The sequence below is a fragment of the Mobula hypostoma genome, chromosome 3 (genome assembly GCF_963921235.1).
Source record: "Mobula hypostoma chromosome 3, sMobHyp1.1, whole genome shotgun sequence".
Classification (NCBI taxonomy): domain Eukaryota; kingdom Metazoa; phylum Chordata; class Chondrichthyes; order Myliobatiformes; family Myliobatidae; genus Mobula; species Mobula hypostoma.
The window spans coordinates 173,875,918-173,898,312 of NC_086099.1; the positions used below are offsets into that span (position 1 = coordinate 173,875,918).

The following is a 22,395-nucleotide window of genomic DNA, read 5'->3' on the forward strand; positions in this document are numbered from 1 at the left end:
CTTACTCTTAGAATGCAAATCTCTTCAGTAGATTCACAAGACAGTTTATTGCGTCAAGAGAAGAACAGGTTGCAAGCTCAGTTGGAGTTGGAAAGAGCCAGAATTGAGAAGACTGAAGATGAAAGTAGCAGGCATCATGTGGCTTTTGACAATCTGAAGTCTGAATATATTAAGGGCTTTGAAGAATCAAAGGAACAGAATGCCCTGAGTAAGTAGATGGAAGTGGAAACATTGAAAGTTGAACAGGAAAGGGAAAAGGCAATCCTTGCATAAGATGCACTACAACACTTCGAAGTTGACGTAAAACTCCCAAAGAGAAACCGAGGTGTAACAGTCACTAAATACTACTGAAGCAACATACATCAAAGTTGCTGGTGAACGCAGCAGGCCAGGCAGCATCTATAGGAAGAGGCGCAGTCGACGTTTCAGGCCGAGACCCTTCGTCAGGACTAACTGAAGGAAGAGTGAGTAAGGGATTTGAAAGCTGGAGGGGGAGGGGGAGATGCAAAATGATAGGAGAAGACAGGAGGGGGAGGGATGGAGCCGAGAGCTGGACAGGTGATAGGCAGAAGGGGATACGAGAGGATCATGGGACAGGAGGTCCGGGAAGAAAGACGGGGGGGGGGGGTGACCCAGAGGATGGGCAAGAGGTATATTCAGAGGGACAGAGGGAGAAAAAGGAGAGTGAGAGAAAGAATGTGTGCATTAAAAAGAGTAACAGATGGGGTACGAGGGGGAGGTGGGGCCTAGCGGAAGTTAGAGAAGTCAATGTTCATGCCATCAGGTTGGAGGCTACCCAGACGGAATATAAGGTGTTGTTCCTCCAACCTGAGTGTGGCTTCATCTTTACAGTAGAGGAGGCCGTGGATAGACATGTCAGAATGGGAATGGGATGTGGAATTAAAATGTGTGGCCACTGGGAGATCCTGCTTTCTCTGGCGGACAGAGCGTAGATGTTCAGCAAAGCGGTCTCCCAGTCTGCGTCGGGTCTCACCAATATATAAAAGGCCACATCGGGAGCACCGGACGCAGTATATCACCCCAACGCCTCTTCCTATAGATGCTGCCTGGCCTGCAGCGTTCACCAGCAACTTTGATGTATGTTGCTTGAATTTCCAGCATCTGCAGAATTCCTGTTGTTTGCGTTTAAATACTACTGAAATTCATTTTCTTGAAGGAATACACAGTAGAACAAAGAAATACATTAGAATCAATGTAAAACTACAAAGACTGACAAGTAACCAAAATGCAAAAGGAGACAAATTTTGCAAATGCAAAATAAATAATAATAACAAAAAATAAATAATACTGAGAAAATGAGTGTTAGAGTCCTTGAAAGTGAGTCCATAGGTTCTGTTTGATCAGTTCAGTGTTGAGGCAGTGAAGTTATCCGCGTTGGTTCAGGAATCTGATGGTTGAAGAGTAATGACTGGCCCTGAACCTGGTGGTGTGGGAACTAAGGATGGTGGTGGTCCTTGATGATGGATGCAGTTTACTTGAGGCAATGCTCCTTGTAGATGTGCTCATGATGGGGAGTGCTACGTCCCTACTTCTGCAGGCTTTTCTGTTCTGGGAATTTGGTATTTCCATACCAAGGCTCAGGCACTGAGGTAACAGTACAAATAAATGTGAAACCACTGTAAATAAAAATGAATCTCTCTGTTTGGGAGCTCATCTGATAATCCCGGTTGAAAACTCAATGATTAAAAACTGAAACCCCAGACTAGAGTTAGCTGATTTGGACTGCAGAGTTACTAGTGATTTCAATAATTCTGAGCTGAGTAAATTCAACAAACATCAAAATGAAAAACAACCACCAGATAAAGTACACAAGAATACTAATGCCAAAAGTCCCTTCACATAGTGATTTTCCTCAGCATTATGCAACTGAAAATTGATCATCACTGGTGTGAATCATGGTAATGACCATTTACAGGTGAGTTCAAGTCACTCCATAAATTTGGCTGGCAGTTCCAAGGATGAGTCACAATTAAATGGATGATGTGGATGGGAAATTGATTACACTTGTTTAACAAAAATATAATCAAATACAACAGAATATGAGAAAATTAATATCTGCTAAATGAGAGTAGCACTGAGTGCAGTTTTTACTTTATAAATATGAATTTACTGATTTAACAATGTTTTTATCAACTAATTTTGTTATATTGTTCCTTCAGCATAGAAAACTATCCCATTAGTATTCAGAAACATAGGTGAAAGAGATATACTGTAGATCAGTAGGGGCGTTAATGAAATAAAAAAGAGGAGATTGAAGGAGCATCTTAAAGTTATTGAATGACAAGACAAAATTAAAGAGTTGGGAAAGAATCCTGAAGTGTTGAAACAACCTTCCCCACCATCGAGGACATCTTCAGGAGGCAGTGCCTCGAGAAGCTGGCATCCATCATTAAGGACCCTCACCATCTGGGACGTGCCCTCTTCTCAACACTACCATTGATCAAGTGATACAGAGAGTTCCTGCAGCATTTTGTGTGTGTTTTTGCAGTAGCCTGAAGACTCATATCCACGTTTTAAGTTCAAGTTCATGTTAAATTATTATTCAACATCTTGTTTGCTTGTTACATACACCTGTTAGGGTGCATTCTCCAGGTACCTTACAAGGTAACCGTAGCCTTCAGCCAGGAGCAGATGTCATCAGGTGGTTCCCAACCTTCACCGAGTGTTTCGACCCTTAACCACAACACTCTCCAGTTGGTGGGCCAGCAGTGGTGGCCAAATCACTGCCCATCTGCTCCTGGCTTCCAGCTTCCCTCCTCTCGCCTACTCCAAATCCAACAAGAGGCTCGTTCTGCCTCTTCCCCCATCCTACGAGCTGCTTGTTTTTCCTTTCATCCAAGCCTGGAATACCGCCTTTCTGGATGGATGTGTTGATATAGCGATTCTGCGTCATGTAAGAAGTCAGCCTTCTTGTGAGCACAGAAAAGAAAATCTTACATTCCACATCCAGGAGAGAAATTGTCCTAAACTGGGCAATTGTGGAAGAAACCTCTTTCTTTGGAATAAAGCATCCCTCTGCCAATTTCCAACTTGATAGCATAGTACCTTTGGCTCAGATCTTTCTCATGACCTTCCACAGCCTCCGAAGAAGCTTTGGGCATTTCTTATACACCTTATGAGGTATGCCACTTGGGCCTGGGGCAGCTGATGCTTTAGCTTTCCGGATGATGTCCTGGATTTCCTGCCATGTAGGTTCCTTCACATTGAGCTCAATTGATGGATTTTCCGGTCTACGCACAACCCGATTGGTTTCTAGTCCCTGACCCCTCCATGGGTCGCTGTGTGCTCCCACAGGAACTCCTCTACCTCTGGCTTCGAGCTGGGTAGTATACTAGATTTTTGTTGGCCGAGAAGAGTCCTGGTGAAGCTGTTCTGCCCTCCGGAGTTTGCACAGCTTTTCCCACAGCATACTGGTTAAGTCCTTGATACCTTCTTTTTCAGCCGGTGAGCTGGTCTTAAACCTCTTCTTGAACACTGTACCAAAAGTCATACACAACACAAGGCACATATAGCAGACATACGACAACTTCTACTTCTCTACCATCAGATTTCTGAACAGTCGATAAACCCATGTACACCACCTTGCTATTATGCTTTTGCACTATTTATTAATTGCAAATTGATGGTAATTTTATTTTTACTGCTGCCACAAAACAACAAGTTTCACAACATTTGTCAGTGATAATAAACCGGATTTTGATTCTGAACTAGAGCAATGTCAGTAACTGGTGAATACAAAGAGGATGGAGGCACACACGAGTACTCGAGGATTTATAGTGTGAAGTAATCAGGCAGATACAGTACTGTGCAAAAGTCTTCCGCACATATATATATACTTAGGGTGCCTAATACTTTTGCACAGTACTATAATTTTATGTATTACACTGTATTGCTGCCACAAAAAAAGCAAGTTTCATGACATATGTGATGATAAACCTGATTCTGATATGGGACTCTATGGGAGACTGAGAGTGGAAAGGGGGCAGGGAGCGGGAAATCATGGTTGGGAAAAGAAGAAGGGAGCAGGGAGGGAGTGGGAAGCACCAGAGAGACATTGTATAATGATCAGTAAACAAATTGCTTAGAATCAATTTACCTTTCCTGATGTCTCAGGGCTGGGTCCGTCGGCACCCACACCAAACCCAGCCACTGGGGCTTTAGAAAGATATTTAGACCTGTGCAAGTGCATTTTAAAAGTCCTTCACAATGTTTGCATTTGAGTTTCCCCATGTGCCAATAATTTCAGGATTTCCATATGTACATCTGTGATTGTGCAAATCCCAAAATTGTTGGCAACTGTTTACTGCTGATTCCCCAAATGAGCTCCAACACAAAGTTGCAGCAAACCTCCAGCACTGACTTTGTGACCCTATCAAAATTCTTTGCCAAGATTAGGCATGGCCTAGGAAGTTCTCTACCATCAATTTCAATAGAGGAAAGAGATCCAAAAGGATCAAGGCATACATTAGTATTTAAACTTTATTATATGTTTGAGGATATTTTCCTTAACATTTCAATCCTTCCTTTTATATTTTGGCCACGCTTTTCAATATGACCTTCGGTAAGATGGCAACATACTCGGTCACAGCGGCCTCTCCGGATCCAAAAGTGGTGCAAAATATATGACTTAAACATTCTTCTTGTGATTACAAAACCCAGTTGGATATTGGTAATATAAATACTGCAAGTTCAGTTCATTGGTTTATAGGAGAGGCTGATGGCAGGGAATCTGCGTGGCCTTGGTTGTTGTGCAGAACAGGCCCTCATGCCACGGCGACTCCTGTTGCAGCCATCTAGGGGAGGAGGTGCTACAGGCAGTGTGGAAGAGGACAGAGATATGGTGGCCACGCTGGAATCTGTGCTGGGTTGAGGCTGACCCCTGCAGTTGGCTCTCCCATCGGTGCTGCTCTCCGGATGTTTGCTCCCTGGAAGACAAGCTGGGTTGCCTTTATCTTCTGAACCAATGCGAGGTGAGGAACTGCTGCATACATGTTCTTGCAGGAACATGGCTTCAGGACAACATCCTATGTATCATCAATCTCCAAGCATGCCACTCAAGGATTTGTACTTTTTGTTTTGTGATTGGTATGTGTTATTGTAACTATATGCACTGTGTGTGACTGCATGTAATGTATTTGCACCTTGGCCACTGAGAAATGGTGTTTCATTTAGCTGTACACATATATATGGTTGAATGACAATAAAACTTGAAGTTTTGAGTACTTGTACCTGTCCAATACATTTAGAGACATTTCACCATCTGTCGTTCACTGCCTTCAATTCCTTTTCTCCAATATATTTATACCACAGGAGTTCTTTTTTCATTTAATTTCAATTTTGATTATATTCCTTTCCAAAATACATTTATGTTATTTCCTTTCCAAAATACATTTATGTTATCTACAAACTAATTCTGCTCAATTTGCATTTTATTTTAACGCTACATGGAAAAAGTCAAGAATTATTCACTTTTACTTTTGTCACCATTATGCATCTCCGCATACAAAACCCGAGAGGAAAATTGCATTGTTACAGCCTACTGCATTACATACTTGTCACACAAAATTCCTTATTGAATTGTTCAATATAACATCTCAATCCTTCATCCAGAAAATTAATTCTGCTCCCAAAAGTTAAACATTGATGTGCATTTTCCATTGACTACAACACTTAGTTGATCCCTAAGTTGGACCATATATTTTACTGGTTTGGGCATTGTACACTGAGACAAACCAAAAGACAAGCAACTTTATTAATGTTGGTACAGTAAGAAAAAAATCTTCAAAATCACTGTTCTTATTTATTCATATTATATTTTTGCGACCTCCATGAAAAAGATAGGTAAAACAATATCAATTATATAGAAAATATTATTAAGTAGAGATAACATTTTGGAAAAAAATACTTCAGCTTTGTAGCATGATAAATTTTTGTGATTGCTTCAGACTTCCAAGATTTCCATTTCTGTTCCAGTTTAACCAGTTTAGTCACTTGCTGTTTCTAATGTAGTTATATTTCAAATAAATACTTCCTTACAAGCTTTATAAATCATTGAAATTTATCATTTATCTTGACACAACACTAATATTTAAAAGCCCTTGCAGTCCATATCTGAAAGCCAACACCCTCAATAAAAAGTTTCTTCTTAATAGTCTTCACCCATTATTTGCTGGTTTTCTTAATGGTTTAAAATTATGAAGACAAATAAAACTTTGAAAGGAAGGGTATCCAAGCAAACAATTGCAAACAATGAAGTTAAGCCGGAACACTTACTTGCTTTTTCCTTTATATACTGTTGCATAGGACCCTTCACCGAGTTTTTCCAATTTTTCATAGGAGTCAGCTTTTCCAAATTTTGGGCTTGTTGGCTAAAGAGAAAAACAGAACAACACAATTGATTGATATCTTAAAGTTTCAAAAATTAATGTTTTTCTTAACCAAATTATTTCCTGAACTATCAGAAAAGCGTAATTTTGTGCTGTTGTTAATCTTCATATACTGCTGTTAATATCTCCATAATATGGAAACATTAAAACATGTATTGAAAATATTTTCTATTACTAAAGAATGATTCAAAGTTCAAAGTAAATTTATTATCAAAGTACATCTATGTCACCATACACAGCCATGAGATTTATTTTCTTGTGGGCATACTCAATAAATTCAATAACCATAATAGAATCAATGAAAGAACACACCAATTGGGTATTCAACCAGTGTACAAATGACAGCAAACTGTGCAGATAGAAAAAGAAATTAAAATAATAAGTAAATAAGCAATAAATACTGAGAACATGAAATGAGGAATCATTAAAAGTGAGTCCATAGGTTGAGGAAACATTTTGTGAAGATGAGTGAAGTTATCCCCTCTGGTTCAAGAGCATGATGGCTGAGGGGTAATAACTATTCTTGAACCTGGTGATGTGGGTACCTGTACCTTTCTTCCTGATGGCAGCAGCGAGAAGAGAGCATAACATGGGTAATGGGGGGGGGTCCCTGATGATAGATGCTGCTTTCCTGCGATGATGCTCCATGTGGATGTGCTCAGTGGTGGGGAGGGGTTTCCCCATGATGGAGTGGGCCATATCCACTACTATTTGTAGGATTTCCCGGTCAAGGGCTTTGGTGTTTCCATACCATGCAGTGATACAGCCAGTCAATATACTCGCTGTCACACATCTATAAAAGTCTGTCAAAGTTTTAGATGTCACGCCAAATCTTAACAAACTCCAAAGGAAGTAAAGGCGCTGCTGTGCTTTCTTCATAATGGCACTTCAGTGCTGGGCCCAGAACAGCTACTCTGAATTGATAACACTGAGGAATTTATAGCTGCTGACCCTCTCCACCTCTGATCTTTTGATGAGGACTGGCTCATAGATCTCTGGTTTCCTCCTCCTGAAGTCAATATTCAGGTCCTTAGTCTTGCTGATTCATCTCCGCCTTTGATTCGTTCTAAGACAGTGGTGTCATCAGCAAACTTGAATATGGCATTGGTGCTGTGCTTGGCCACACAATCATAAGTATAAAGCAAGTAGAACAGGGGCTAAGCACACAGCCTTGCAGTGCACCTACGATCATGGAAATCGTGGAGGAAATATTGTTGCCAATCTGAACTGACTGGGGTCTACAAGTGAGGAAACTGAGGATCCAATTGCACAAGGAGGTATTAAGGCCAAGGTCTTGAAGTTTATTGATTAGGTTTAAGGGGATGATAATATTGAACGATGCGAGGTGAATGATAAATTCCAGAACAACAAAATAAAAATCTACTAGCAATATCCTACATTTCTGTCAGCATTTGAATGTGAAAAGTCCCATTCAACATGCAGCAATAGTTCTCACATTATCAGCTCTTAACAAGCATAATTATATTACCTGCAAAACTTCAACATAATACAAATGGATATTATCATAGATATTGAAGTGAGGTGGTCTGAGGATTATGATAGATTTAGTAAATTAGATTATGCAAAATTGTTACTCCTGGGAGTAGTTAGTTGCTCTGTAAATTAAGCAATGCAATCTGGATGGGCACAAACCACCTGCTGACCCAACTATGGAAAATCAATGCAGAAGTGGAAAATTTGATGACATTAATAATAGCATTAGGAGTACAAGTAGGTAATCTAGCTAACAATTTACTGAAGGACACAAATCAGTTGTAGAATGTGGGGGACAAATGACAATTTAAATTTATATAAGTTGATAAAATGGATTATCAGTCATTTAAGTGTCTATCATTAGAGTACTCAACAAATGAGACTAAAAAAGATTTAGATAAGCTTTCACCAATTGATGGATTGCGGAGGAAATTTAAAATACAAAGCAAATCAATTCCAGAAATACATTGCTAGAACAATTAAATACAGATCCACGGAAGTAATGCAAAGCTATACCTCTTACTAGAATATTGTGAAAATATTTTACAAAGCTGCATTCCAAATAATGGTCCTGCCCAAGTAAAATCATTTGACTGACAGGATGTGGGGAGAAAATGAAGCATAAAAATGCACAGTTAGCACAACAGCATTACAGCATCTATGATCACCATTTGGGGTTTGATTCCCACTGCCATCGGTAAGGAGTTTGCCCATTCCCCCCATCATCACATGGGTTTTCTTCTGGGTTCTCTAGTTTCCTCCTGCATTCCAAAGACATTTAGTTAGGACTTGTAAGTTGTGGGCGGACTATGTTGACGCCAGAAGCATGAAGACACTCGTGGGCTGCACCCTGCATAATCCCCAGACTCTGTTGGGTGTTGACGAAAAACAATATATTTTATATGTTTCGATGTACATGCGACAAATGAAGGTAATCTTTAAGCAATACAATTAGGCAAATTTTGGAACACTTCCCAATCCATACCCCACCACCAAACACTAGAAAAAGGGTAATTCCTTTTCACATAAGGCCATGGACACCTAGTCCACTGAAAATAGAAAGACTTAGATCGACAAATTATTCAACTAAGCAGTAAAGATATTGGAATGAAGGTGGATAAATTAACTTGTGATGCAATTCGATCATCTGAGGGGCTCCTGTCCAATATTCACCATCTACTCACAACACTTGGATTTAGTAGAAGTTGATATTACATATCAGCATAAATGAAACTGCAGCTCTCTATTTTTGTCATTCCAGTTCTACAGTGCAATATTGCTGCAATACCAATACTTCCTGTCGGAAACAAAGATCTTCCACAGGTAACTTTCATAGTAAAATTAAATTATTAATCACTGCCAAGCTGGAGTTCCTGAAGCTGACTTCAGAGAAACAGCCTTTCCAGAGCATGACAAGCAATGACAGGCAGAGTCAGAGCAAAGTTAATTTATCTGAAAGTCAAACAAGGTAATAAACTCGTAGCATGTTTGTTCAACAGATGAAGAGCTACACAGTGATTATCAACAAAGCCGTGATGAAGCATAAATAGCAAAAACAACTTTGTAATTAGTAGACTCCGTACAGCATGTATTGCCTTTTTTTGTTTTTTGAAAGTGTGCAGAGGCAATTAGAAATTTTTGAAAGGCAAGGAAGAAATCCAATGGCATGAGCAAAATGTTGACAAACAGCAAAACAAAGAACTGGGATAAAATGAACAGTGCTTAAAGTGGAAAATGATCAGAAATACCAATCTGCACTAGGACCATTTTTGTTCTCACTATATGTACACTCTGTGGCCACTTTATTAGATACAGCTTTACACCTGCTCATTAATACAAATGTCTAATCAAACAATCATGTAGCATATAAGCATACAGATATGGTCAAGAGGTTCAGCTGTTGTTCAGACCAAACATGAGAAAGGGAAGGAAAGTGACTTTGATCATGGAATGATTGTTGGTGCCAGATAGGATGGCTTGAGTATCTCGGAAACTGCTGATTTACTGGGATTTTCACGCACAACAGTCTCTGGAGTTTACAGAGAATGGTGTGATAAACAAAAGGGAAAAAATCCAGTTAGCAGCTGTTCTGTGTGCAAAAATGCCTTGTTAATGAAAGAGAAATGGCTAGACTGGTTCAAGCTGACTGGAAGGTGACAGTAACTCAAATAACCACATGTTACAACAGTGGTGTGCAGAGGAGCATCTCTGAATGCACAACACATCAGATCTTGAAGTAGATAGGCTATAGCAGCAAAAGACCACAAACATATACTCAGATTGCACTTTATTAGGTACCTCCTACACCTGATAAAGTGGCCACTGAGCATATATCTTCATTTTATTGTCAGGATTCATACGTGAGGATTCTTTTTGTTGATTTCAGTTCATCCTTCAATCCCATTACCTCTGAGCTTCAAACTTAATGGAAAAACTTTGGAAAATCTCCAAATTTAATGGACCAAATTCCATCTGCAAGTGGAAGACAGACTTTTTCTCTAACAGGGGACAGTATGAGACATTACGCAGCCGGTGCTCTCTCCCCTTTCCTATTTTTTTTCTATACACTAATTAGGACGTTTCCAGCGATTCATCGGTTAAACTAATGAAGTTTGAGGACGACACCACTGTCGCTGACTAATTATCAGAGGTAGCAAATCCAAATACCACCACAAGGTATGTTGGTGTCCCGGTACAATCACAATAACTTGGAGCTGAATGCCCTCAAAACTGTGAAGATGTTTATCGACTTCAGAAGGAATATGTCTCCTCTCCACCCAGTCACCATCAACAACTCTATAGTTAGCTCCATTTCAACGTTCAGGTACCAGGCTATCATTATTTCACAGAACTTCATGTGGAAGAATTACATCTCCTCCATTAACAAAAAGGCTTGGCAAAGGATGTACTTCTTGCTGCATCTTCTGCAGAACATACTGATGGAATTCTACACTGCCATCATAGAGAGCATCCTCACATCAGCCATTACTGTCTGGTATGGTGCAGCATCTTCTCACACTATACAATAATACAGCAAACTTTTAGGACAACAGTAAAGATCATTGCTGCAGTCTACCATCATTGCAGAACTTGTATGCGTCCAGGACAAAGACACAGGCCGGAAAATCGTTGCCAACATTAGCCACCCAGCAGTGTGCCATTTCCAATAGCTCCCTTCTGGACAGTGCTATATAGAGCTATTGAAACAAAAGTTCATGCTATCTTAAAAGTTTCTTCCCCCAGGCAGTTAATCTGATCAACCATTCTAGTTAGACCCCCCCACCCTCTCTATCTATTACTTTAGTCACTGCACTGACCAAGTGGTTAAGGCATTGGACTAGCAACCTGAAGGTCGTGAGTTTGAGCCCCAGCTGAGGGAACGTGTTGTGTCCTTGAGCAAGGCACTTAATCACACATTGCTCTGCGACGACACTGGTGCCAAGCTGTATGGGTCCTAATGCCCTTCTCTTGGACAACATTGGTGTCGTGGAGAGGGGAGACTTGCAGCATGGGCAACTGCTGGTCTTCTATACAATCTTGCTCAGGCCTGCGCACTGGAGAGTGAAGACTTTCCAGGCGCAGCTCCATGGTCTCACAAGACTAACGGATGCACTGCACACACATTAAATCACTTTTGATCACGCTGCTTACATTGTAAAAATGTTGGTATTTATGCACGTTTTATTCAATATATTCAACGTCCAGTCAGGATTGTGTGCAACATGAAGGGGGAAATTCAGTTGTTAGTATTATAAGGGTTCCCTGATGCCACCCTCAAAAACTGTCCTGAGATACACCTCACCTCTTGATTAATTTCCTGGTCAACTTCAGTCCAAGGTTGTGTTGAGTGCCGGAGTTAAGCATTCCAGGTGTATTCCAAACGGAGTATTAAGAAGATAAGAAACTGAAGCAGCAGCAGCTCATTCATTATATAACCATCCCTGCCTCAATACATTCACCATAAAATCACGGCCAATTTACTTGTAATCTCAGTGCCACTTCCCTGCACATACCCTCAAATCCCTTAATAACTAAAGCACTATCAAGTTCAGTCCTAAACATGCACAGCGACTTGAGTTACAAGGCATACTTGGGCAAAAAATTTCAAAGATTCATCCTTCTTGGGTGAAGAAATGTCTTCACAAGTCAGTCCTGAATATCAATTCCCTTCCTGTGAGTCTGTGAGCCCTGGATTTGGACAACCAAGCCAGGGAAAACAGCAGCCCCATAACTAACTCATCAATGCACAAAATTTTGGACATTGGAGAGGATTTAAATGTTACTTAGATCCATTGTCAATCAACATATTTCACATTTTACTGATGACTGACAGTAAACTGGCTGCTATCGGCAAAATGGCAGCAGTCTTCTTTTATGTTAACAAGATTCACCCAAGTAGTTTCCAGGTTTATTAGCAGCAATGCTACTTCTGACATTCTTCTGGAACAGCTTGGAGAGGTGCAGCTGGCTCAAAAAAAGTGTGCACCCTTTTGCTTAAGTCCCAATCTCAGTATTTCAGATATATAACTTTGTAATCACTTGACTAAAGGCACATCAAAGTACAAAAAAAACAGACCTAGGAGAATAATAATAACAAAAATCAAAAATGTAGCAGATAGTAGAAATCTGAACCAACCACTGTTATTGGGAGAACCACAGATGGCGATGAAGAGGCATACAGGAGTGATATAGATTGTCTGGTTGAGTGGTGTCACAACAATAACCTCACGCTCAACATCAGCAGGACCAAGAAACCGACTGTGGACATCAGGAGGGGAAAGTTAAGAGAACGCACAGCAGTCTGCACTGAGAGGTCAGGGTGGAAAGAGTGAGAAGCTTCAAGTTCCCGGGCATCAACATTTTGGAGGATCTATACTGGGCACAACACATTGATGCAATCATGAAGGAGGCGTGCCAGTGGAGTTTAGAAGATTCAGTTTGTCACCAAGGACTCTTACAAATTTCTAAATGTGTACGATGGAGAATGTTGCATCCAATGGACAGGATCACAAGACTCATCATGGGCCCAACCCGCCCTGTTACTGAGGACTTCTTCAAGAGGCAGTACCTCAAGAAGGTGGCATCAATCTCCGAAGACTCTCACCACCTCGGACGTGCCCTTTTCCACAGAGCGACTCAGTATTCGCTTTGCTCCTTCCATCAGATTTCTGAATGGTGCATATTGCTCAAACAGAAACCCTTCCACATAATTCACAAACACCGTCATTGAGTTGTTGTGTTCATTTTGAGAGACCGTGTCTGACGTGATGATGTCAGTGTAAGGCGACTGCGTTTGGGTTGTTCATGATGAAAGTAAAGGGCTGTGGCTTTTGTTAACCATATAAAACAACTCTCGCATTTTGTATTCACAAAATCCTACACTGGGGCCGATGATACTTTGGACAATTCCTGTGTTATTCAACAACATGTCAACCAACGCAGTCACTGTGAAGCTGTCAGAGGTTTCGGAACAGATGCTACTGCACAGGCACCCGTTTGTGCTGGGAGAAATCACCTCAGACAATACCAAATTGTACTATGTCGTAGTATTGCTAACTAGTTCCACTGCAGCCAGAGTGGTGAGTCTACTAGAAGACCCCCCTGCACGTGATTAGTATGTCACTCTGAAAACTCACCTACTACAGACTTTCAGACCATCTGAATCTGAGCACACCTAACAATTGCTTTTCTTGCCTAGGTGACGCTAGGCCATCAGAACAAATTAACTACATGCTATCTCTCCTGAGCAATCATCATTCTTACTGTATTTTTAAAGAACTCTTTATGCAACAAATGACTAATCAACTTTGCACAGCCCTCGTGTGAAGGACTATAGGGACTTGCTAAAATGGCCAATAGTCTACACTCAGCCAGGCAGAGGTGCATCGTTCCTTCTCCTTTCCCTGTCTCAGTAAGACCTGTCAGCAAGCAGAGCCTCTAGCAGGTGCCTGCGTCTCTGAATGAAACAGCGCTAGGTCTATGTTTCTACCACGCATGTTTCAGCGCAAACACCAAGTGCCAACTGCCATGCAACTTCGACCGTGCCAGCAAATCAGGACATCAGAGGTCTGTAAACACCATGAGTTCCAGCTGTCAGTGTTACCTATTGTTCATTATGGATATCCTTTCGGGGCAATGCTTCCTGTGCGACACAGGTGCTCAATTGAGTGTACTGCCCATTGATTATAAGTCAGGGAGTGATGGGCTCTCACTGGAGGCTGCCAATGGTAGTAGGATCCAGACCTACAGGACACAACGCATGATGCTCTGCTTCAGTGGACAATGCTACACATACTTTGATTTGCTAAGGTTGCTAGACCTCTGCTCAATGCTGATTTCCTTGCACCAAAGGACTGTTTAATAGATCTTAAGAACTGCTGGTTTGTAGATGCAAAGGATGTTGTGTCGTTACCCTGTACCACCAGTAAGTGTCCCATAATGACTCTGTCTCACGGATGCATCACCACATGTGAATTCACTCACTTGCTGGGTGAATTCCCAAACCTCACCAAGTTCACTACAATCACAAAAGCATGGGGTCAAGCACCATTGCCATAACTGGCTCACCAGTCCATAGCTGTACATGTAGACTGGACTCCGTAAAGCTGGCCAGCATAAAGGTTAAGTTTGCCAATGTGGAAATGCTTGGCATTGTATGCAGGTGGAATAGCCCTTGGACTTCACCCCTGCACATGGTCCCCTAGTCCAATGGTGGTTACTGTCCATGCAGTGATTAACCCTGCCTTAATGAGGCCTCCACTCCCAACCATTATCCCACATATTTAAGACTTTTCAGTACACTTAGCCAGAAAGGAAATTTTTTCTGAAGTGTCAGGAGCTACCATCAGGTGCTTATGCGTACCAAGGCCATTCACAAACCTGCTGTTATAATGCCGTTTCCCCTATTTGAGTTTCTGTGCATGTTGTTTGGGCTGAAAATGTAGCACAGACATCCAGCAACTAATGGACGTGTTAAAAGACTTAGATTTTCTTTTGTTTACCTGGGCAACAGAATAGTCACCAGTGGATCAAAACCTAACACTTATCATGTCTCTGCACTTTTCAAGCACTTGAGCTAACATGGGCTAATTAATTATCAACTCTGCTAAATGGTAGTTCAGGTTGTCTACTACTGACCTTCTTGGCCACTGCATCTCTGCTGAAGGTGCGACACCTCTGCCGTCAAAAGTCGCCGCTATCACAGACTTTCCACCGCCCCACACTACCAAAGCACTGCAAGTGTGTGTGCAGAATTTCTATCACCGTTTCATTCCACAAGCTGCTGAACTTATGCTCCCCTTAAAGGCAGAGCCCCTAGTCACATGCTTGAGTGGTCAGTGGACATGACCAGAGCATTTGACAACACCAACAAGCCCTTTTGAATGTAACTCTATTGCTGCACCCACTCTCCAATGAACCTACGGCCATTACTACTGACACCTCAGACTATGCTGTGGGTGCTGTGCATGAACAATTGGTTAGAAGCCTGTGGCAGGCACTTGCCTTCTTCAGCCGGCAACCCCACCCTCGAGAGGAAGTACCGCATGTTTGGTCATGAGCTTCTCATTCTCTATCTGGCCGCCCATCATTCTCGGTTACTGGAAGGTCGATATTTCACAGCTTTCATTGACAGGCGAAGGCCAAGGTGGCAGACCCTTAGTCTGCACACCGTCTGGCCTACATTTCAGAATTCACATTTGACGTACATTACACTGAAGGAAAAAACAAAGCTGTGGCCGATTGCCTCTCACGGCCTGCCGTCGATTCCGTGCGCCTCTGACTTGATTGTGCCAGCCTGGTAGACTACCAAGCTTCCAACTCAGACATCCAGGCTTACAGGACAGCATTCACTGTCCTGTGGTTAGCTGACATCAAGTTCAGGGACACATGAGTTTTTCTCCTGTGCAATGTCTCAACTGGTGTCTGCAAACTGGAGGCACACTGTTTTTAACTCCATATATAGCCTCTCACATCTGGGTGGGGAAGCCTCACAGAAACTGGTGGCTTTGAAGTTTGTGTGGCATGGCCTTGGGAAGGATGTGTGAGACTAGAGTGCTGCCTGCGTTGTGTGTCAGTGAGTGAAAATTAACCGTCACGTGTTCAGTCATAGTCATACTTTATTAATCCAGGGGGAAATTGGTTTTCGTTACAGTTGCTCCATAAATAATAAGTAGTAATAGAACCATAAATAGTTAAATAGTAATGTGTAAATTATGCCAGTAAATTATGAAATAAGTCCAGGACCAGCTTATTGGCTCAGGGTGTCTGACCCTCCAGGGGAGGAGTTGTAAAGTTTGATGGCCACAGGCAGGAATGACTTCCTATGGCGCTCTGTGTTGCATATCGGTGGAATGAGTCTCTGGCTGAATGTACTCCTGTGCCCAACCAGTACATTATGTAGTGGATGGGAGACATCCACCATCGGCACATTTCAAGGTCCCTAAGCGATGGTTTGACCATGTCAATGTGGAGTGGACCTTGTTTGTTCCCTGCCCTGTAGTTTCATGATCTCCTTATCATGATGGACCGTACCACCAGGTGGCCAGAGCTTGTCCCCCTAGTGTTGACAACGCCTGTGGACATGACTTGGGCGTTAATCAGTACCTGGGTCACTCAGTTCAAGACCCCATCCGATATTTCTTCCGACAGCAGTCCCCAATTCACTCAGACCTCTAAACTGCAATGGCCCAGAACCTCGGTGTTAAATTGCGTCACGCCATGGCGTATCACCCACGGTCCAATAGCCTGCATGAGCAGTTTCACTGTTCTTTAAAGGCTGCTTTAAAAGGCCTCCTTTTCGGACAAGTGCTGGCACGACCGTCTCTCCTGGGTCTTGCTGGGGCTCAGAACGGCTCCAAAAGAGGACCTGCAGTCCTCTGCAGCTGAGTTGGTGTATGGGCAGCCACTACAGGTGATTTTACTCCCGATGCCATGGCCACCTTGTTGGTCAGTAAATGTAATTCTCTTACGCCCATGCCTAACTCCCATCCTAATGTATAGCACTCGTGGGTTCCAACTGGCCTACATCCTAGCTCCATGATTTTTGTCTGCCATGATGCACATCAATGCCCCCTTAAAGCCCCCTTATGATGGCCCATTCTGCATTTTGGAATGGAGCAAAAAGACTTTTATTGTAACAAGAAAGGTAATCCTGAATTTACTTCTGTAGATTACCTTAAACCGGCCCACCAGTGGATGCTTCCAATACCATACTCTCTGCTTTATGTCATTACCGTGGATGTGTCAGCACACCCCTGGACGAGCCAAATGGCACCTGCTGTTACTCCAACCAAGGCATATAGGGCCCGAGATGAACAGCTCATACCAGCTTCTGACAGACTCACACTGCCGGATTTGATGAATTCTGGGTGGGGCCAGTGTAGGGTAATGCAATGGGTGACACATATTGTTTATAATAAAAACTGTTCTATATAATCCACAAACAACATCATTGAGTTGTTGCATTCACTTTAAGAGACAGTGTCTGATGTAGTGACATCAGTGTCAGTGTTTTTGGCTTGCCCATAATGGAAGTAAAGTGCATGGCATTTCTCAGCACAAAAAATGACTCACATGCTTTATTCACAAATCCTCCATCTCTACTTCAGATTTCCTTTTATTGCACTAAATATTTTTGCAATTTATTGTAATACTTAAAAGTTTTTGCATTATCCTGCTGCTGTGAAACATGTCATATGTCAGTGATAGTAAATCTGATTCAGATTCTGAAATAAAAACAAGAAATGCTAGATACACTCAGCAGGTGAGGCAGCACCTGTGGAAAGAGATAAAGGATTACTGTTTGTTTAGGTCAAAGACCCTCCATCAGCAGTAGAAGAGAGAGAAAACTTGGTAATTTTAAATTGCAGAGAAGGTAGGAGAAGACAGATAGGAGAAAGGGAATAGTTGTGAAAGGGGCAAGGACAAGGTTGTCATGGAGATAAACTATAAAGGTCCTCCAATTGATCGGTTAGTGGGGAAGAAAGTGGAGTAATAAGTTGTGAAATTCAGGGTTAGCTGTGCTAATGGAGAGAGAAAAGCTACAGTTTGTAAAATGTGGTTACAATATTGTAGGAACTCAGCAATACAGGCAGCATCAGTGGAGGGGAATAAAGACCATTCAGGACTGATGGAATGTCTCAGCTCAAATTGTCAACTGTGTTATGTACTGATGAAGGGTCTCAGCCCTAAACATCAACTGTTTATTCTCCTCGATAAATACTACCTGAATTGCTGAGTTACTTCAGCATTTTGTGTATTCCAGCACCTGCAGAAATTTAGAATGTATACAGTAGTTATATAGTTTTAAGCATCTTTTGCATATAAATGCTAGATTCACAGCATACAGGTTACTAACATGATTCAAAGTTCAAAGTAAATTTTATTATCAAAGTACATAAATGTCACTACATATAACCCTAAGATTCTTTTTCTGCAGGCATGCTTAGCGAATCTATAGAATAGTAGCTGTAAACTGTAAATATCTGGAACTGTTAACTGTAAACAAACTCTGCAAATTCAGATATAAATAAACAGCAATAGATAACGAGTATAAAATAACAATATAACTGAGTCCTTAAATGAGGGTAGCTAGCCCCTTTTGTTCAAGAGCCTGATGGTTGTGGGGTAGTAACTGTTCTTGAACCTGGTGGTGTGAGTCCTGAGGCACCTGTACCTTCAATCTGTAAAGAGTATGGACTGGCTGGTGAGGATCTTCGATGGTTGATGCTGTTTTTCTACAGCAACGTTTCACGTAGATGTGCTCAATGATTGGTAGGGTCTTATCAGTGATGTACTGGGCCAAAACCACAACCTTTTGTAGAGTTTTCTGCTCAAGGACACTGGTGTTCCCATACCAGGCTGAAATGCAGCCAGTTGGCATATTTTCCACCACACTTCCCACATCTGTAGAAGTTTGCCAAGGTTTTCGATGACATACCGAACCTCCACAGACTCCTGAGGAAGTAGAGGTGTTGTTGTGCTTTCTTTGCAATAATATTTATATGTTTGGGTCCAGGACAGGTTCATTGGGATAGTGACACCCAGGACTTTAAAGTTACTGACCCTCTCCACCTCTTATGATTACTGCCTCATGGATCTCTGGTTTTCCTCTCCTGAAGTCTACAATCAGTTCCTTCGTCTTACTGACATTAAGTGAGAGGTTGTTGTTATTACACCACTTTGCCAAGCTTTCAATCTCTCTTCTGTGTGCTGATTCATTGCCACCTTTGACACGGCCCACAGCAGTGGTGTTGTCAGCAAATTTGTCTCAGGTGTTGAAGCTGTGCTTAGCCACACAGTCATAGCTGTAAAGCAAATAGAGCAGGGAGCTAATTGCACATCCCTGCAGTGCTCCTGTATGTGGACGAGATGTTTTTGCCAATCTGAATTGACTGGATCCACAAGTGAGGAAATCCAGGATCCAATTGCACAAGGAGGTATCGAGGACCAGTTCTTGGAGTTTACTGGTTAGTTTCTGAGGGGACGATGGTGTTAAATGCCAAGCTGTAATCGATAAAGGGCCTGATCTATGCATCTTTGCTGTCCAGGTGTGAGAAGAGCATCTGCCGTAGACCTGTTGCTTTGGAAGGCGAATTAGAGCAGATCCAAGTCACCATTCAGGAGCTGATATGCTTCAACACCAGCCTCTCAAAGTATTTCATTACTACGGATGCAAGTGCCACTGGTGATAGTCATGTAGACAGGTTACCACGCTCTTCTTGGGCACCAGTACGATTGAAGCAGGTGCGTACCACACACTGCCACAGTGAGAGGTCGAAGATATCCGTGAGTACACCAGCCAGTTGATTGGTACAGATCTTCAAGATACTGAGACTAAAGGATCATCAGGAGCCATGGGGGTGTGCAATAGTTCCTCCCTGTTCTAGTGGTCAAAGTGAGCATTGGAGGCATTGAGCTCATCTGGAAGCAAAGCTCTGCTGATCGCTCAGTCGCAAGATTTAGCTTTGTTGGTGGCTATGGCATTCAAACCCTGACACAGCTGTCAAGCGTCCCTCATTGATTCCAGTTGGGTCCAGAAATTCCACTTTGACTGAGAGATGGTTTTCTGGAGATCAAACCTGCACCCCTTTTAACATTCTTGATCTCCAGACTTGAATGCATCTGATCTGGCTCTCAGCAGGTTGCGGATTTCACTGTCCATCCAGGGCTTGTGATTGGGGTAAAGCCTGAACATTTTGTGGGGACACACTCATCCACAGCTGTTTTCATAAAACCATGATGGCAGATAAGAAATTATAGATATGGGGAGAAAGATTCTGGGACAATTTTCACTGGCGCAAGGAAATGTATTAATGAGTTTAATTGATGTTTTAAAGTGATACAGAATTTGCAAAGGTAACAAAGACTACAGTCCCCTAAAATTTCTCTCAAGCTTTGAGCAATGAATGATAAACATTATGTTTTGGGACATAACATAGATTTAATATGGTTCAGAAAGAAACCATTCAGCTCACTGAGATAATGACGACTCCGAGGAGCGCACTCCCATAGCATTTTAACTGTCAGTAGGATCTGATTTTGGCACCCGTAAGGAGGTGGAAACAGTATCAATCAATGCCTTCAAATAAGAACTAGATTTGCATTTGATAATTTGCAGAGATATTCCAACATAGCCTGTTAAGTACTAAAAGCCTATGCAATTCCCATGTTAAGGCTCTAATTTAGAAACATAGAAAACCTATAGCACAATACAGACCTTTCGGCCCACAAAGTTGAGCTGAACATGCCCCTGCCTTAGAAATTACTAGGGTTACCTATAGCCCTCTATTTTCCTAAGCTCCATGTACCTATCCAAAAGTCTCTTAAAAGACCCTATTGTATCCGCCTCCACCACCGTTGCCGGCAGCCCATTCCACGCATTCACCACTCCCTGCGTAAAAAACTTACCCCTGGCATCTCCTCTGTACCTACTCCCCAGCACCTTAAACCTGTGCCCTCTTGTGACAGCCATTTCAGCCCTGGGAAAAAGCCTCTGACTATCCACACAGTCAATGCCTCTCATCAGCTTATACATCTCTATCAGGTCACCTCTCATCCTCGGTGGCTCCAAGGAGAAAAGGCCGATTTCACTCAACCTGTTTTCATAAGGCATGCTCCCCAATCCAGGCAACATCCTTGTAAATCTCCTCTGCACCCTTTCTATGGTTTCCACATCCTTCCTGTAGTGAGGTGACCAGAACTGAGCACAGTACTCCAAGTGGGGTCTGACCAGGGTCCTATACAGCTGCAACATTACCTCTCGGTTCCTAAATTCAATTCCACGATTGATGAAGGCCAATATAGCGTATGCCTTCTTAACCACAGAGTCAACCTGCGCAGCTGCTTTGACCCCAAGATCCTGATTCCACTCGTCCTCCAACTAACGAATTCTGAATGTTAGTCAACAAGTTTAAAAAGTTGTTATTCATATTATTTTGCATTCTGTGCCGATATTCTAAGCTTTGTGTGCCTGGAGCTCTTGAGCCACCCCCAACAACTTTCCTGTACATATCCCATTTAAACCACTCACAAATCTCCACCATAAAACAAATTGCTGGGAGAACACAGCAGGGCAAGCAGCACTTGCGAAGGCAAGCATCAGAATCTGAAACAGGGTCTTGACCTGAAACACAGACCATCGCAAATGCTCCTTGATCCCATGGGTTGCTTCAGCATTTGTTTTTTTTGCTTCAGATTCCAGCATCTGGTTCTTGCATCTCCATGTCTTGTACGTGTCTGTCTGATGTCTCATTCATCTTCTTTATTATTTGAAAATGTGATCTTCACTTCACCCATTATATTAATAGCTGCAATCTCTCACCCCTTGTACCATTCTGATAAGTGATTTCTGTTCTTGTCTATGATCTTCCCATCCTTCTTAAAAAGAATGGCGGCCATAGTGTGGCCTGGTTAATGTTTTGTACAGGTTCAAAATCATTTTCCTGATATCCAGCCATCTGTTCCACCTGTGGTAGAGTCTGTGGGTTGCAAATTAGCCTCATCATTCACCCTAAAACTCATGGAACCAGACTGGAAACAAGATATCCTCAAGACCGAGGGATGCCTTTGAACACAATGATTCAATGCCTTTATTTATGAATCCCAGGATTCCACATGCTCTGCAACACACTCTCCCAACATACCCTCTACCTTCAAAGATTTATCCACATGTATACCTTTCCTATTTTGGCACAATTTTATTAGAAATTTGTCTCTGCCTTTGACTAGCTAAAGCCTTCTTGCAGTCTGCAGTGTCCTCTTCACTGTTTCACACATTTTCTTAGCTTTGCATCATTTGAAAATGTGGACATCTTAACTGCACACTCCTGCCCAACTCATTAACAAATATACATATTAAAAGCAATGATCTTATATCTGTGTGCGTGCGTGTGTGAGTGTGCGTCTTGTGTGTATCATATTACAGATATATCAATAATTCACCTCATACGTGGACGTTGGAAAATACTGAGTCAATAAGTTCCCTATCCCCCAA

The 22,395-nt window shown here is 42.1% G+C and overlaps 1 protein-coding gene across 3 annotated transcripts in view; it reads right to left on the minus strand.

Annotated features, from left to right (window-relative positions):
• Window positions 1–22,395, minus strand: part of cdk14 (cyclin dependent kinase 14) — a 648,395-nt gene that overhangs the window by 431,747 nt on the left and 194,253 nt on the right. For all 3 annotated transcript variants that reach the window (XM_063044119.1, XM_063044121.1, XM_063044120.1), the window contains one exon: window positions 6,295–6,389. In XM_063044119.1, the coding sequence (XP_062900189.1) occupies window positions 6,295–6,389 (95 nt within the window). The remainder of the gene's footprint in view (window positions 1–6,294; window positions 6,390–22,395) is intronic.